The sequence below is a fragment of the Corylus avellana genome, chromosome 3 (assembly GCF_965113065.1).
Source record: "Corylus avellana chromosome 3, dhCorAvel1.hap1.2, whole genome shotgun sequence".
In the NCBI taxonomy this organism is placed as follows: domain Eukaryota; kingdom Viridiplantae; phylum Streptophyta; class Magnoliopsida; order Fagales; family Betulaceae; genus Corylus; species Corylus avellana.
In genome coordinates this window covers 25000882-25018396 of record NC_142492.1, presented here as the reverse complement: position 1 = coordinate 25018396, position 17515 = coordinate 25000882, and the positions used below count along the sequence as shown (strand labels likewise).

Sequence of the window (17515 nt, the reverse complement as noted above, 5' to 3'; positions counted from 1 at the left end):
GGACATACATACTCAGTGGCTACTGCACCAGGTCCCCAGAGAAATAATGAGAGGATCTCACATATGTTTCAATAATTATTCAATTGCCATTATCCATGCCTTTGGGTTTGTTCTTTTTTGGTAATTTTTTTCCTTAAAACTCTTTATCCATGTTTGGTAATTCAAACCTATATGTGTAAGACTAGGTCAAAGGATGTAGCTTGTCATGCCAAGTTAGCATCTGCACATGGGTGTCCATGAAAATCAAGAAAACCTCGTCCAAATTGGAGAAAGCTCCATTGCCAAGGTATAATATGCCTAAGAATTTTAGAGAGGCCACTTGGTTAATTTGGGACAGCTAAAATGATAACCTAGCTAGAAATGCTTTATGTACCATTCATCATCACAACTAGACTCTAGCTGTAGGCATCATCTTTATTACGTACCCTACTGGAGGGTTTATTTTGTTCATGACCAAAGCTTTAAGTGATTTTAGGGTTTTTAAAAGACACCTTAAAGAACCCACCCAAAAAAAAAAAAAAAAAAAAAAAAAAGTTGTCTAAATAAAATTTGAATTGCTTAAAAGAAATTAAGAATTTCAAGACTCACAGCTTCTCTCGAGCAACCTAAGATGCGAGACCCATTTGTCCAGGGCATGTCGGCCTTGCAACTCCTCTATCTTAAGTTATCTGAATTTTATTTTATTTTATTTTTTTATCAGACAACCTAATTTTTGTAATTTCTTCAGATGTGGGATGATTATGTCCTTTGGCATATGCTTATTTCCAATTCTCTACAAACCACATTGAAGTTTCACATTCACACAGGACCTGACTTTTTAAGCGCTAAAAATAAAGTGACTTTTGGAGAAAGTGAATGATCATGTGCTAAAAACCATTAGGTTATAGAACAATCTGGTGACTCGAAGTTCAATTTGATTAAGGTTGGCTTCATTTGGGATTATTGGACCAACCAATTATTTGTCTAGAAAGATTAATAAACTAAGTTTGAAGACTTTGTTATTTTCATAATTCTTGAAAAATAAAGTTTAAATAACCTAACATTATATATTCAATTCGACTCAACTTGTTTGCAATACTAAACTCGGCCTTGCACATTTGATACTCATATATTACATGACATCACTACATGGGCAATGCAATCAATTTTTGGATGAGGATTTCCTTATAATTATGCAGGTTGCCTAAATTTCTGTGTTATTCAGATATTCTAATAACATGAGATTTTAATCATCGATTTCTAATGACGCTTGTCAATCAGAGTTACAACATAAATTAATAGAATAAGAAATTAAGTGCATGTAGTGATGTAGCTTATGTTGCAAAGAAAATTATATATAATAATAATAATAATAATAATAATAATTACACAACATATGATATTGAGAGATTCGGAAGAAAATACTAAAAAAATTCTCATGATTCTTCTAGTGCTAACAACTTGCAATAGGTGATGAGTTGACCAACTCCCTCGTGAGATCATGTACTATCTACTCAAACCACATGGCAATTAATTTAATTTTCACAATAAAGAAAGCAAACTCTTTAAAAAGGGAACAAGTATTTTTTTTTTCTTTGAGGTGGGGGAGGGTTGACATCAACCAACCACAGCTTCTTCAATGTTAAAAAAAATAATAATATTAAATTTATTTTTATACTCATTGAAACTTAAATTAGTGCTCTTAGTATATTGTTTTAGTTACGTTTTACAATATGAAGTATTTAATACATATATTTTACGTACAATAGTCATGTGTTCCTCTCAAAACAACAGCATGCACGCAGGAAAAGAAACCAAATAGCTACTACACCCGTGGGATTAATTACGTACGGGGCCAGGTTGTTATCTTTAATTAATTTACAATATTGTATTCCTTAATTTATTAAATTGTATATATATATTTTTTTTTGTTGAATTGGTTGATCAACAGCCACACCAGCCCCATTGTTTTTCACTTCCTGCAAAAAAAAATAAATACCTCCAAAAGAAAATTATTGTTCATGGTTATAAAACAAGATTTAAACTCAAGATATTTGCTCTGATATCATATTAAACCACAATTTATTCTAAAAATTTAAACTAATAGAAAGTGATTATTAATTTAATTATTTAATTAATGTTATAACGTAAACATCTTCTCATATATATTATAATTAATTAAGGGAGCATCATCACTTGGTCACACACATATTTATATCAATATCAAAGACAAAAATGAATCTATGGGTCACATTCGGTTCTTATCCTAAATACAAGAGACTCAAGTAAAATCTCTAATTGATTTCGGACTCAGTCAATCTCATTAATTAAGCCTCTGTCATGCCAATTCCATTATTTTTGTTTTTTTTTTGTTTTTGTTTTTAATTTATTTTGACCGGGTAATTATTATATATAGCTGGTGTGAATAGATATGATAGGCCCTCCTGCCGTCTTGATGGGTCTCTTTGCTTTTTGTTAAATAAATAAAAAATGTAAAAAAACAAAAGAGGAAAAGAACAAGGTTGTGAATAATGGTGAATTTGACTGGGGAAGGTGGTGCTTTTGAGTCAAAGGCGGAGGAGGGGTTTGAATTGAACCCCAAGGCCACGGCAGCCTACCAGCCTACCAGGCATGACTAATGCTGCTGCGTGTCCCACACCGCCCAGTTGACTCCTAATCCTACGGCGTCCTTTAATTCTCAAAAGGCCACCTCCCCTGGGCCCCACCCCTATAAGTGCTTCACCGGGGCCCCACTCCCCTCCACTTCTTTGCGTTTTGGCTGCTTCTTTGGGTCCCACTTCACCAATTCTTCTACGTTCTAACTCCTTCCGTTGCCGTCCAAGTTTCCAACTGCCACGCCATTATTTCACTTTCTTCTTCGTTCGTTTCATTTGGACCCTAAATTCAATATATAGGCTTGATTCTATGTGGCCTTTTCTCATGTCATACGTAACACATAGTGAGAGAGACATTGTTTTATTTACATGAAGTTGAAAAATAAGTTCTCCCAAAATTTTAGGACAAAGTTGTTAATTTTCTAAATTGGGTCAAAGAATTTTCGTTTAATTTTTACATGCATTTTTAATGAAAAACTTCTATTAAAGTATATTATTATACGACTGACATACAACTTGGATGACGTGGTAATGAAAATTAATTATTAATTTTTCTTTTTTACGAGTTCTTGTTGATCTAAATATTGATTTTCATTGACATATATATCGTCCTAAATGTATTATAACCATATAACAGTTTACTAAATAATATTAAACTTTTTAATTAGACAATTTACTAAACTGTAATGCTTATGCCATCTCAAATTACCTTTTTCAGTATTACCTTTTTGCCATCTCACACCACTTTCTTTGGATGAATTCCAAAAAAAGTGAAGCTCTCAAGTCTCAAGCATTACATGTTCTAAGGACACATGTTAGTTTCATAAACTTAGAGAAATTTTTTCTAACCCAATTTAAAATAAAACTTATTTTTCAAATGCATGTAAATAAAAATGTTACCACCATACAAACTTAAGGTAAAACTAGCTTGCAAGGGTTATGATTGCATTTAAGTTATGTAGAACACTTGAAAATGTAATACTCTCTTGCTATTAAATGAATTTTTTCTAACTCAATTCGAAATAAAACTTTGTCCAAAACTAAAGAAACGGATGCAAATGACCTTAAACCACAAGAAATAAGAAAAATCTCCGGAGAATACTGCAAAGATTTTGTTCATTCTCACATGATATGACATCATGTATATATATATATATATTCGTTCAGATGATTAACAGGAATAATGATAAAAAAAAATAAAAATAAAAAAGTATGTGTCTAATCCTTACCTAATAAGAAATATGTAACTTTACACGACGGAAAAGAGGAAAATATATCCCACATATCAAGCTTTCTTTGTGTCTACTCATTTTCACAGGGAAAAGAAAGTAATTTTGCTTTCTGCTTCTAGAAAAGTTTCAATTATGAGTCAATATTGATGCTTTAAATCAGATTTTGATGACTAACTATGACTAACGTTGCTTAAAGTTTCCTAATTGCCAAATGAGGTGCATCATAAGTACAATAGAACCACTTGGTGACATCCCAAATTTATAATTGGTTGTTTGAATTGCACGGGTGGGAGTTTTTGACCTGTTTTGCTTCAAACAGATAAATCCCGCACCCTTAACTGCCCCGGAATAGATGAGTCCTACAAGTTGCTACAACCCCTTTTCGTGAGTTATACAGTAATGTTGGGAGGATGAAACACAGGAAATAAAAAACTGATGTTGGAATATATTATATTTTCGTATAAGAAATTGCAGGAGGAATAGATTTTATGGAGAGTGTAGGACCAGGCAAGTTGCAAAGAAGTGGCATGACTTTGTAGCCACGAGGGCCAAGCAAAGCAAGTTGTTCCAACAATTTTGTCTCTGTTCTTCTCTTTCATCGTCAAAACATTAAAAGCATACCCGAAGATCACAAAATGACTTGGCACATCCTTGGTGTTGGGATTTTGACTAGTGAATGAAGATTTTGGGCTTGTTCTCTTTTTTTTTTTTTTTTTTTTTTTTCATTCAACATATTAACAAATAATTTTCTTTACAAAAGAAAAATTAAAATTCTATTAATATTTATGTCACATCAAAATACTTTTCAACCAAATTAAACACAAAAACATCTCACCTTTCAACTTTTTTTTTCCTTATATATTCACCGTCCATTAGGTTATTAATTAAAGCATGAAAAAGAGAGTGATATAACATGCTTCAAAAGCATGTTTGGATAAGTACCCCAAGCCTTGAGGAAGATGATGCAAACCTCTACCTTTGGAGTTTAGTGGCCATCGTAATAGTGCAACCCTAGAAGACAGACTTTTTAGTGATAGGTATATAATCACTTCATGCTAACCACTAGAACATTGGAATGATCACATTTTCATTGGGCCTTGTCTAGTAATTTTTATTTATTTTTATTATTATTATTTTCAAAGAGTAATGCTATATATATATATATATATATATATATATACCATGTAAAAATCCCTCAAATATTACTTAAAAAAAAATCTCACAAATACCTCATAAAGTTGATGTGATAAGGTATAATAGCTATTAGAATTTTTTTTGAATTTTTTTAACAAAGGCTAAACTAGCTATTAGACTTTGTTATGTCAATTTTGTGGGATATTACTTATAAAAAAAATAATAAAAAAATAATAATAGTAATAATAAAAATTGTGGGATATTTGTAGATTGTTTGTGTAGTATGTAGCATTACTCTTCATTAACAATATAATCCAATAAAAACCCATCTAATATTCAATGGTGGTTTTAAAAGCCACCTATGGGTGTGAAAAAAATTGTATTAAAAAAATGAGAGTAAGTGTAGCATTATTCAAAGAACAAAAAAAATGCTAAGAGATAGACACTTGAGAATTAATGCTAAGTATATAGCATTTTTCTTCCATGTATTGCCCAGAAAAAAATAAATTAAAAAATTAAAAAACTGAATATTAAAAATGACAAGGAAATGCTGCAATTTTTCCTCAGAGATGAAATGCAATTGATGAAATGTGGATTATAATTCTCGGTAGGTAGCTTCATTGAAGTATAATTTTTTAAAGTGAATGTGAACGTGACGTTAGGGTTTGGAAATTGGAAATCACCAGGTTATGCCTGAGGTGGTCACCGGTGACTCAAAAGGGAATTGGTTGGAACTTTACCACAACTAGCTCTTTCTAAGAAACTCCCCCACCAAACCCATAACCCATTTCTCGATTGAATAAAGAGGAAAGAAGTAACTCCTTCACAGAAACTCACATGTGGAAGTTCATCGTCAATGGCCAAAAGCAAATCAGAACCCCAATCGACCCAAAAAGAAAGATGATGGTCTTTCAATTAATTACCGTGTGAAAGAATTGGAAGAATGAATAATAATGGGTAATAATTGATATGCTTTCTGCTTTTTTAGCCATATATATATATAAACATAAAAATTAGGTTCCTACGAGTGTTACCAGAAAATCTGAAAAAGACGTAAAGCGAGTCCAATTATGTGGAGGCTGCATACAATATTGGATTGTTGCTGCCTACTCATTATTAGTGCTCACAGCATAATATCAATCGTTACCTTTTTTATTTTCCAAAGTAAGGTGGGAGAAGAGAGAACTAATAATGGGGAGGAGACCATTCCACTGTCAAGTCAAGAAGGAAAGAATATGGAAATTCATTTAGAAAAAAAAATATGGAAGCGTCGCAGTTGCTTGGTCAAAAAAAGTTATTTGCGATGACTTCAATGTCATTCCTGATAATTACATTAGTCGTCACTAATAATATTAGAATATGTCGTAAATAGCGTAAGAGCTTTAATTGACGTGCAACAATATGTTATTAGTGTTGACATAAGGGTCCTTGCTAATAACGAAGCAAAAGCAAAGACAACAGAAAACTGTATTCAACAATACAATAGAAAATTGGAGTTGCTATGGCCATATTATAGCGGACATTCATTTGGTCCTATGGCACTTTAGGACTTGAAAGATTAGGCATGTCAAGAGAATAGCAAATACAGCAGCCCACGGACGATGTATCATCAACGACAACAAGATGTTGTCGCTGTCATTAACAAGTAGATAATATGAATACCAAACCACATTACCATTGAGTTTTAAAACTTCTTGTGATTGCAAGCTCATGCGTGTGTTGTACTATCAAATAAAGAAATGTTATATATTATAATTATATTCAATATTCATCCAACAAGGTAGAACTTCAATTATTGTTAAATGAAATAATAATAATAATAATAATAAATTTAATAGTTAATTTAAGGTGCCATATTATAGTATTTAGCAATTTTTTTTTTTTTTTTATCAAATAAGAACTTTTTGTTTCAAAGGATTATCAAACCATGTCTTTTTGTTGTATTACTATATTTGAAACTCTTTAATAATAAAAAAAAAAAATCTTAGGAAAATGAAGACATTAATTTATATTTTATATCAACCAACGTTGCGTGTGGTTCGAAAAGATCTTCTTGTATTATACATAAGAACTTCAATAGTTCATTTAGTAATGTTGAAAACGTGTGTATATTACTTTCGTTTAATTTTTTTTATCCATATATTTATTTATTTATTACTTGTATTATATTTTTTTTCCCTAATATTTTATCATTTACTTTAAAAAAATTATGGTCACCTATGCTTTTATCACAAGTGATATGTAGATGAATATATCCTTGTCGGCAATTAACCTTTTTTTTTTTTTTTTTGAGTGGGCAATTAACTTTTTCATTGTACTCTAGTGTGACCTATTAATCCTTATCATATGTCATATGATTTAAATTCTCAATAATTACTCTTTCTTTTTTGGCCTTTTCACTTTCTTTACCCCTTCTCTTCATTCTTTCTGTCTACCTGTTTTTGTGCCCTTTTACAGTCATACTTATGGGCCTTTTATAGACTTAGCCCCTAACTACTTTAATACCTTAGCTAATAAAGTAGTAACTCTTACAACTTAAATGGGCCTGACTATTACTCACAAAAAAACAAATGGGCCTAACCCTCAATTAACCTAAATACCTAATCATCGGAAATGGGAAATAATTGTTCAGGCCAACTATCATATCAGATCTGTTATATTTTTATTGCAGAAGCGTTTTAGATTAGATTTTTTTTTTTTTTTTCTTTTGTAAAAGTTGGGAAGAAATCTAATTAATGGATAGTTTTAATAATTAATTAACTTTCTATCTCCGGTAATTAATAGCTAAAAGAAGAACAATTGAGTAATACTACAAGTCCATCTTGTGTCACTTTTGTATCTCTCTAGGAATGATTTTACTCTTAAAATCACCATTAGGGTTCTTAATGATTATTATTGGATTTTGATCGAATTGAAGTTTTAAAAGCCACTTCATTTTAAGAGTAACACTAGAGGAACTTCTAGAATTACTTTATTTTTAGTTTTTTTTTTTTTGATGCACTTTATTTTTAGTTTTTAGTGTCCAATTAAAAGACTGTTTTCCACATTCTACATATTACCTACAAGTACCATTTATTGGGCTTTGGAGCCGGTGCTTTCCGGGTCAACTTTGGCCCATTTTCTACATTGACCTTTGGGGGGTTAGATCCTCTGGACTCTCCTGATAGACTACAATGAAAAATTCTATTGAGGATTGAGCCCTAAAATGATTTTTACGGATTTGGTTTTGGATCCGAATTCGTAAGGTCGTTGATAATTCAAATATTTGGGCCCAATAGATAGAAAACTACATGAGCCCTAAAGTCATTTTTATGGACTCAAACTTTTTGCTTCAGTGGCCCAAATTTTTTTTTCCTTGGACTACCAGGGGGCTTGTCAAAAGAGTATTTTCCCTTCAAATTATATTCGCCCAATATCTCAAGACTAGGTCAATTTGATCGCCCTCACCCAAATTCATAAAACTAAAGCCCAACACCATGTAGCCCAATGGATTATAATAGTATTCCATGATTATTAACCATAGACTTAATTGCAATTAGCGTAATGAAACATATTGCATCCTGGGCCGATGTGACATTCTAAATTAGCCCTTAGAGGGTTGACGGGTAAAGCTACATTAGCTCAGTATAATAAATATGTAATAAAAATGTAGTATATAGCAATTATTCACTCCAAACTATGGAGACATTGCCAATTTATTAAAGAACGACTTGACAGGGTGTTAGCAAATTCTGGATGGCAAGCTTTATATCCATTCAGACAAGTTAATATCTTGGCGTCTTGCTCTTCTGACCATGCCCCAGTGTATGTGTGGTTCCAATGTAAGCGAGAGAGAAGAATGAAGCCCAGGAGAAAATTCCAATACGAGGCTGCATGGAATAAAAAAGAAGTGAACGATGTTATCAAACAAGTATGGAGGATTAAGGAGAGAAGCGTGCGAGGCTGGGACCCAATTATCCGAAAACTGGAGAAAAGCAGGGGATCCCTACTCAGATGGAAAAAGCTAAACCGAGACCCAACGGAAATGGACATTCAGGAAAACCTTGCAAAAATAAATGAGCTCCAAGCAGAAGATGGGATATGGAAGCTGGATATTATTGAACAACTCCAGGAGCAAAACCAGTCCATGATGGAGAAGAGGGACCTTAAATGGCGTCAGAGGGCCAAGGAGTGCTGGTTGATACACGGAGACAAAAACTCCAAATATTTCCATGCTTGTGCTTCCCAACGACGACAAAAAAACATGATTTTTTCCATAAAGGATGGCGAAGGAGTGGTGCGGGACACTCCTGGAGGAATTGAGGCAGCTTTTGTGCAGCACTTCACGGACATTCTCACCTCCTCTGGGCCGAGGGGGATTGAAGGCTGTATTCATATGCTACCCGAGATGGTCACGGCAGACATGAATGGACAACTGTTGGGCGAGGTGTCGAAAGAAGAAATAAGTCAGGCATTATCCCAAATGGCGCCCATGAAATCGCCTGGTCCCGATGGCTTTCCAGCGGCATTCTACCAGGAGCATTGGAATCTGGTAGGGGATGAGGTAATTGGGGCGGTAAGACATTTTTTCAATACGGGCATTATAGACCCGGATATTAATTTTACCCACATTACTCTTGTACCAAAAAAGAAAAATCCCTCGGGAGTGTCAGATTTTAGACCCATTAGCCTTTGTAACGTGGCTTATAAAATTCTTGCAAAAGTGTTGGCTAATCGCTTGAAAATGGTTCTACCGTTGATTATTTCATGTAACCAATCGGCTTTTATCCCGGGCCGATTAATTTCTGACAATATTTTTGCAGCATATGAAACTCTACATACTATGCATACTCGCATGTATGGGAGGGTGGGTTACATGGCGGCAAAGCTTGACATGAGCAAAGCTTACGACCGGGTTGAGTGGCTATTTCTTGAAAAAGTAATGACGAAAATGGGGTTTGCAAGTAAATGGGTTCAACTTATAATGGAGTGTGTTACCTCTGTAACATACTCAGTGCTTGTTAATGGCACTCCTGTTGGGCTCATAAAACCCTCAAGGGGGATTAGACAGGGAGACCCGCTTTCTCCTTATCTCTTTATTATATGTGCGGAGGTCCTGAGTGTAATGCTATATCATGAAGCTAATATGGGTCGTTTGAAGGGGGTTCCAACTTCATTTAGAGGAATGAGAATAAATCATCTATTCTTTGCCGATGACAGCCTTCTCTTTTGTAAGGCTACGGAGCAGGAATGGAATTGTTTGAAATCGGTGTTGGGAGTGTATGAGGAAGCGTCGGGACAGAGGCTCAACAACGACAAAACTTCGATCTTTTTTAGCCGCAATACTAATCAAGCAACTAAAGATCGACTTATGGCTGTTGTGGGTGTTCCAGTGGCGCAGAGATTCGACACCTACTTGGGACTTCCGGCGTTAGTTGGCAAGTCAAGATCCCGGGAATTCCAGAATTTAACGGATAGGGTAAGGAAGAGGTTGTCAGATTGGAAGACTAAATTCCTATCTCAAGCCGGGAAAGAGGTCCTCATCAAAGCGGTGGCCCAAGCGATCCCAACATATAGCATGGGGATTTTCTTACTTCCGACAGAATTGTGTAGGGAGCTCAATAGATTGATGCAGAAATTCTGGTGGGGCCACAAGGAAAATGATAAGAAGATACACTGGATGAGTTGGGAGAGAATGGGTCGTGCAAAAAATGTGGGAGGTTTGGGCTTCCGGGATTTGACTTGTTTTAATAAGGCTTTATTAGCTAAACAAGGGTGGCGGTTGATACAATACCCGGACAGTTTGGCTGCAAAGATTATTAAAGCGAAGTATTTTCCTACAGGATCTTTCATGTCAGCAAATTTGGGTAATAAGCCTTCATTTGCCTGGAGAAGCATTTTGGCAGGGAGGGAATTGCTTGAGGAGGGACTATATTGGCGTATTGGAAATGGGAGATCTGTCAGGATCCGTGAAGACAGATGGATCCCAGTACCAATAATGTATTCACCACAGACATGCAGTTTGCTCTTTGGAGAGAATGCAAAGGTTGCCGAATTAATTGAAGAAAATCCTGTACAATGGAATAGGCCTCTTATATGTCAAAGTTTTGGTGAGGATGAAGCGAAGGTAATCTGCAATATCCCTCTGAGTAGATATCACCATGAAGACAAAATTATTTGGCGTGCAACGAACTCGGGTGAATTCACGGTGAGGAGTGCGTATCACCTCGAGAAGGAAAGACAAGATAGAAACAAAGGGGAATGCTCAAAGGGGGGAGGAAACAGTGCTGTCTGGAAAATGCTCTGGAATTTAAAGCTCCCACAATCAGTAAAAGTATTCTTATGGAGAGCGTGTAGCAAGATTCTCCCCACGAAAGACAATCTAAAACAGAGGCGAGTATTGGCGGACGATACATGTATTTTCTGTTGCAGGGCTAGAGAGACTACCCATCATATTTTATGGGGTTGTCCATCAGCCCAGGATGTTTGGTGTGTAAGTGGCAGCAAGCTTCAAAAATGTACATCAGGAGGAGATGATTTTTGTAAGCTAGTGGAACTCATGATGGAGATTCTAACAAGAGAGGATATGGAGTTATTTGGCATCACTGCAAAGAAGATCTGGCAAAGAAGAAATGATGTGGTGCATGGGCAATCCTTTTCGCATCCCAGTGTAGTAGCGTCTCAAGCAGTAGAGCACCTCCAGTTGTATCGCAAGGCAAATGCGAAGTGCGAGGAGACTCTGGAGCCTACTCTGCCACACAGACAAAAATGGGAAGCACCTTCCTCAGGGCTATACAAGAGCAACTGGGATGTTGCGGTAGATCAAGGTGAAATGCGGATGGGAGTAGGGGTAATCATCAGAGACGAGAGAGGCCAAATTATTGCAGCACTCAGTCAGCTTATTGAGCATCACCACGAACCAGTTGCTGCCGAAGCTGTAGCCGCGTTGAGAGCAGTGGAGTTTTGCAGGGAAGTGGGAGTCCACGAGGTCATTTTGGAAGGGGATTCACTAATGGTTGTGAATGCAATCAGAAACCAAACCCACAGCTGGCTTCGTTATGGACAGATCATTGCAGATATTAGATGCGTTCTGGAATCCCTTACCCATTGGAGCATACGGCACATCAAGCGAGAGGCAAATTCAGCGGCTCACGGACTGGCAAAATGGGCAATAAGGAATTCAGACACTCATGTATGGTTGGAAGAGGTCCCTAGCTGTATCTCAGAAATTGTTTCTTTAGAGCAGATGGCTCTAATATTGTAAGGCTTAGGCCTGATTTTTCCACGATTTGAATGAAATGTTCCATCATTTCCCTCAAAAAAAAAAAAACTATGGAGACATTGCATCTATACTATAAACTTTTGTAATCAATATCCTAGTTTGAGATTATTATACAATGTTCACCCCATCATCAAAATAAGTGTCAAAATTTGCAAATCATTAACGTTAAAATTATCAATTATCCAGTTTTCAATGAGTAATTCAATCGGCTGTGAACTACGCCTTATGAAGTGGAGGTCACTAGTTCGAATCCCCCATTTCCCTTCTCTTGTGTGGACATATCCCAAAAAAAAAAAAAAAAAAAAAATTATCAATTATCCAGAAAAACTTAAATTTAGGAAACGGGAAAGTTTTATCAATTTTCATTAAAGTTTTGAGTACATTTTAGTGTCATCTTTGTACCTATTTCCTACTTAGATATCGAGTAATTTTCGTTAAATTACTTCATAAAAACAGTTATTTGGGCCTTTGGTTAACTTTGATCCTTGATAATATCGAGACCAAAGATTTCAGAGGAGGAATTAACTTTGATGGCAAAGTGAAGGTGAAGGGTGCCATGGAGCCATTTTCAAAAACGTTAGGGGCTAATTTGGCACAAGCGATAGTTTTGGTCCAAAATTGAACTTTTTACACATAATTTATGCACTACTAGTAATTTTCCGTTTTAATCACTCTTATGTGCTAATCATTAACTAATCCGATCCACCCGGAGTCAAATCAAATCAAAGTTAATTAGCAAGTTGACATATATTTCTCTGTTCCACAATTAAAAGTTACCAAAAACACACATTATTAGAAGTTACAAGAGATTGACTGTAAGAGGTCCTACTTAATGTGTTTTTTTTTTGTACAAAAATCTTGGGGGAAAATCCATTTTACCCTCCTAAGTTTCAGGGGTTTTTCAATTTGAACCTCAAAGTTTAAAAATTGGCAATGTACCCTCCTAATGTTTCAAAAAATTTCAATTTAAACCTTCCGTTCCTAATTTCCGTTAAATTGGACGGAAATTTTTTAAAAAAAGCGTGAGTAATTATGTAATTTCATAGATTTCCGTCCAACTTAACAGAAATTAGTAACAGAAGGTTTAAATTGAAAATTTTTGAAATATTAGGGGGGTACATTGCCAATTTTTAAACTTTGGGGTTTAAATTAAAAAACCCTTGAAACTTCAGGGGGGGTAAAGTGGATTTTTCCTAAAATCTTGGTCAACTAGAGAAATCCTTTATTCTTATTGGTTGAATATTTTCTATTTCCTTTTAAATGACAATATAATCATATTTGAACCGGAAATGATTCTTTTTCTCTCATTTGGTTCTCATCCCGTCCGACTCTTGCAAATCTATCGTCGAATTTATGGGACTCGCTCTGAGTCCCACAAATCTAATAGTGGATTTGAAAGAATTGGACTGAAGATAACCAATGGGGAGGACCAATAGTATGTCTTTGTTTGGACATAATTTTCTTTCGAACTGAGTTAGAAAAAAAATTCTTTAACTTAATTTACTAAACTAACGTATGCTTTTAAAGCATGGGATTCTCATTTTTCACATATATCCTCCAATGGTGGATTTGCAAGAGTTGGACGAGAGAGGACCAATAGCAGGTGCTTGTTTGGAACATAGTTTTCTTCCAAACTGAGTTAAAAAAAAAAAATTCATTAACTTAATTTATTAAACTGACGTATGTTTTTAGAGTATATAATTTTCATTTTTCACATGTGTTTTTAATACAAAATTGAAAAATATTTCTTCAACTCAGTTTTTTGTTTTTACCCATTATACCAAATTCGAGAAAATTTCTTTACCCTTGGCTACTTAAATGTGGAGGACAAAATGGGGTTAGGACTTTGTCAAATTTGTGTAACTCGACACACATGACCAATTGGAATAGTTTTTATTAAGCAAGTGAAGGTCAAAGCAGCTTTGGTGCCTTTCTAGTTAGGGTGCTGAGGAATTTTGAAGTGGATTATCGACTGCTGTTTTATTTTTTTGATTTTTCTTCCCGACCTTTTTGACCGTTCCCACAAATAACTTAACACTTGTTTGGACTTTATAATTAATTCTTTTTTATAAAAGTCAACAACTCTTACAGCATATAAAGTCAAAAAGAAGAAATTCCAAAGCAGCGGTTAGATTTGGGAAACTTAATTAATTTGTCTCATTATAACTTTAGAGTACGAGGGGGACCGATGCTTTTGCTCGGATGCCTCCCTAATTTCTACTGTAGTTCCTACTCCCTAATTAGCTTTTAGTTTTTATCATAAGATAATAAATCTAATAAATAAGAAATGATTGTTTGTATGATGCATTCTTGTTTTATCATTCTATTTTGCAAAATTATTATTAAATATCTGGGACTCACTTGGATCTCTCGTCCCCACATGAGTCCCACAAATCCTATAATGATTTTGTAAAATAGGAAGATCAAAGGACCCTAGCATATTGTGTAGCATATCTCTTGATAAATGTAGTAAATATTTTTTTTTTTGAAGGAAATAAATATAGTAAATTATACTATAATAAATGTTAATATGATAATATATTTATTATAAAATAACCATAAGGTTTGAAAAAAAAAATACTTTAAAATTTTAAATTTAAATATTACCCTTAGAAATTATATCCAACCATTACTATTATTTTTTTTCTGAAATTATAGTATTTTTTTCCATCCTTTTCCATAGGACTCACCTAAATAGCTCTTTTATGGAGTAATGCTAGCTATAAGTTATTCTTATGTTACTCTGAAATGAAGCAATTAAATTACTATATTATCAAAATTTACTAATAATTAATTACAACCTTAATAATAATTTGAAAAATTAAATTATTTTTAAATTGAAAATTACCGACTTATCCTCCCTCTTTGTATGCAAAGGTGGAAAGATGTGGCGGGGAGAGAGGATGATGGGATACTTTTGACACATTGATTTTAGAATCATGTGGTCAGAACTGAAAAAAAAGGGGCATGGGCATTGGTAAATACCATCCAAACGTCAAAACCTTCAAATCAAAACGTCAAATGAGGATCCCACTTTAAGAATTAATCAATCTATCTTTTTGGACCGGGACCCACCTCCCCCACCCCCCTACTACTTGAACCTCCGACTCGTCCACTTCCCGATGTGAGGTGTGTTCGACGTGTTTCACACACGTGTGAACCTAAAAAACGCCGCGTTTCAGTCCACCAAGGTCTGCTACACGAGCTACCCTGGTTGATATTTAACCATGGTTAACCTGTCTCCCACCAATCAAACCCCTCCCCCTTTTAAAAACCTCACCCAAAGGGAAGCCACAGAGACGGGAGAGAAACAAAACAGACACCCCCAGAAAATCAGAGAAAAAATCCTTCAGATTTTACGGTTCGTTAATCGAAATGGCGTGTTATGTGGACGAAGATGAGGTCTGGAAATGTCTTAAACACCCCTCCAAGCGCCGCCGGAGCGGGATATGTCCAGTTTGTCTTCGGGACCGGCTCTCCGCGCTCTGCCCCGAGTGCGCCAACGCTCGGCCCTGCGCGTGCTGCGCAAACGCTGTGACTACGTCGTCTTCGTCCTCCTCCTCGTCCTCCTTCTCTCGCTTTTCGTCCGACGGCGTCGGAGCCGTCGGGAGAGTCTCCAATCTGATCGAAAGCGAACCAGCGTTCCGGAGGTCCAGATCGCTCGCGATTCCTTTCCTCCGGTCCCGGTCACGGTTTGTTGGCACCGAAAACGAACTGAAAGAACCGTTGCCGTCGCTGGCTCCGAGCAAGGGCAAATCGACTCCGTTTTGGGCGGTGTTCAGGTCGCACAAGAGCAAGAAGGTTGAGACGAGCGAAGAAGAGGACGAGGACGTGAGAGCGAGGAGGGCGATGATGCTGAGGTCAAGATCCGTCGCCGTTTCGGTGACGTCAGATTCCGGTTCCGGCATCGGAGATAAAAGAGCAAAGGGAAGAAGTTGGTATTTCGCGAGTCCGATAAAGGCTCTCCGACAGTCAAAGATTGCGAAGGTGGTTCAGGAACGGTCTCCTTTGTACAGAGGTTGAATTTTTTTTTTTTCTTTGTAGAAATAAAAAATTAATGAATAATATTAAAATAATATTTCAGCATATTCTAATCTTTATTAATTAACATCAAAAAAGAAAGTTAGACTAATGTTTTTTTTTTCTTTTCTTGACTCTTTCTTATTTTTGTGGGTTTGGGAAGGAATTGTAATGGCACATCTTTGAGTTGCAATGATTTGATTTTGTAGTTATAGTAACAAGATTAATGGAAATTTGGGTTTATGTAATTCTAATATGCAATTTGACAATTATGGTAATTTTTCATTTTTTTATTTTTATTTTTATTTTGTTTAAATATGAGATTGTGGTGTGTTTGGGGGAGGATCTTCCAAATATTGGATTTGTGGTGATGCCAACTAGTTTGAGTCATTGAGTGTATGATTGATTAGGTTGTGGTGTTAGTTAAAAGAATCTTTTAGTGTTAACTTCCTCATAATGCATTCAATTTATAAATGATATGAATTTTGGTCCCACTTGCATGTGGATATGAATGTACTTTGGAGAGTTTTTGCATAAAAGTAGCTACCTGAATAAGTGCCAAAAGAACACAATGCTTTTTTTAAATGTCTGATCTCTAAAGGTATGTTTGATAACGTGTTTTGGATGGTGTTTTTTGTTTTTGGTTTGAAAAGTGTTTTGATTTGACATACAGATAAAAAATTGTTTTGTTTTTGCATTTAAGAAATGTTTTGTGTTTTGAATTGTTTGCCAATCTATTATATTGAGAATAGAAAACATAAACCTTAACAGTTACATCATTTTGATTGGTTACTTAAAACACGTCAAAAAAAAAAAAGTATTAGTTACTTAAAAGACGTCACATCTGTGAAAATTTACTGTGAAGAGTAACATTATTCATGTTTAAAATGAAGAAATTATGCAGAAATGGAAACCAAAAACACTTGGATGAGGTTTCTTGAAGTATGGTAGAAGAGATTGAGATTTGATTCAATTAAGTTTCCATAAACAAAAAGCTTTCACAAATTGATCTTTAGCTTAAATTTGAACTAGCAGATGAACTGAGACCATGACCAACATATTGTTTAAAACATTAAATTCTTTGTATCTTAGCTAATAAGACCCAAAATCACTCCAACAAATTCTTTCCAGAATCTTGGGAAGCAAGGTAATGCTACAATGATTCCTTATATTTAGATAAGTATAACTTTTTTTTTTTTCTTTATTAATTTAGAAAGTCTATTAAGAGTGTACATTAAAAAAGAAAGAATAGCAAAAGTAGAAATGTTTTTTTT

General features: G+C 35.0%; 1 protein-coding gene across 1 annotated transcript; it reads left to right on the top strand.

Moving 5' to 3' along the window:
- Positions 1-15473: 15473 nt before the first annotated feature.
- On the top strand, positions 15474-16489 carry LOC132175716 (DUF740 family protein). The gene has a single exon (XM_059587738.2). It carries the CDS (start codon positions 15597-15599, stop codon positions 16242-16244), a length of 648 nt encoding a protein of 215 aa, XP_059443721.2. The 5' UTR covers positions 15474-15596; the 3' UTR covers positions 16245-16489.
- The last annotated feature ends 1026 nt before the right edge of the window (positions 16490-17515 follow it).

What these genes read in the sequence shown, in the direction of transcription:
- LOC132175716 (XM_059587738.2), top strand. Translation starts at nt 15,597, where the DNA reads ATGGCGTGTTATGTGGACGAAGATGAGGTCTGGAAATGTCTTAAACAC.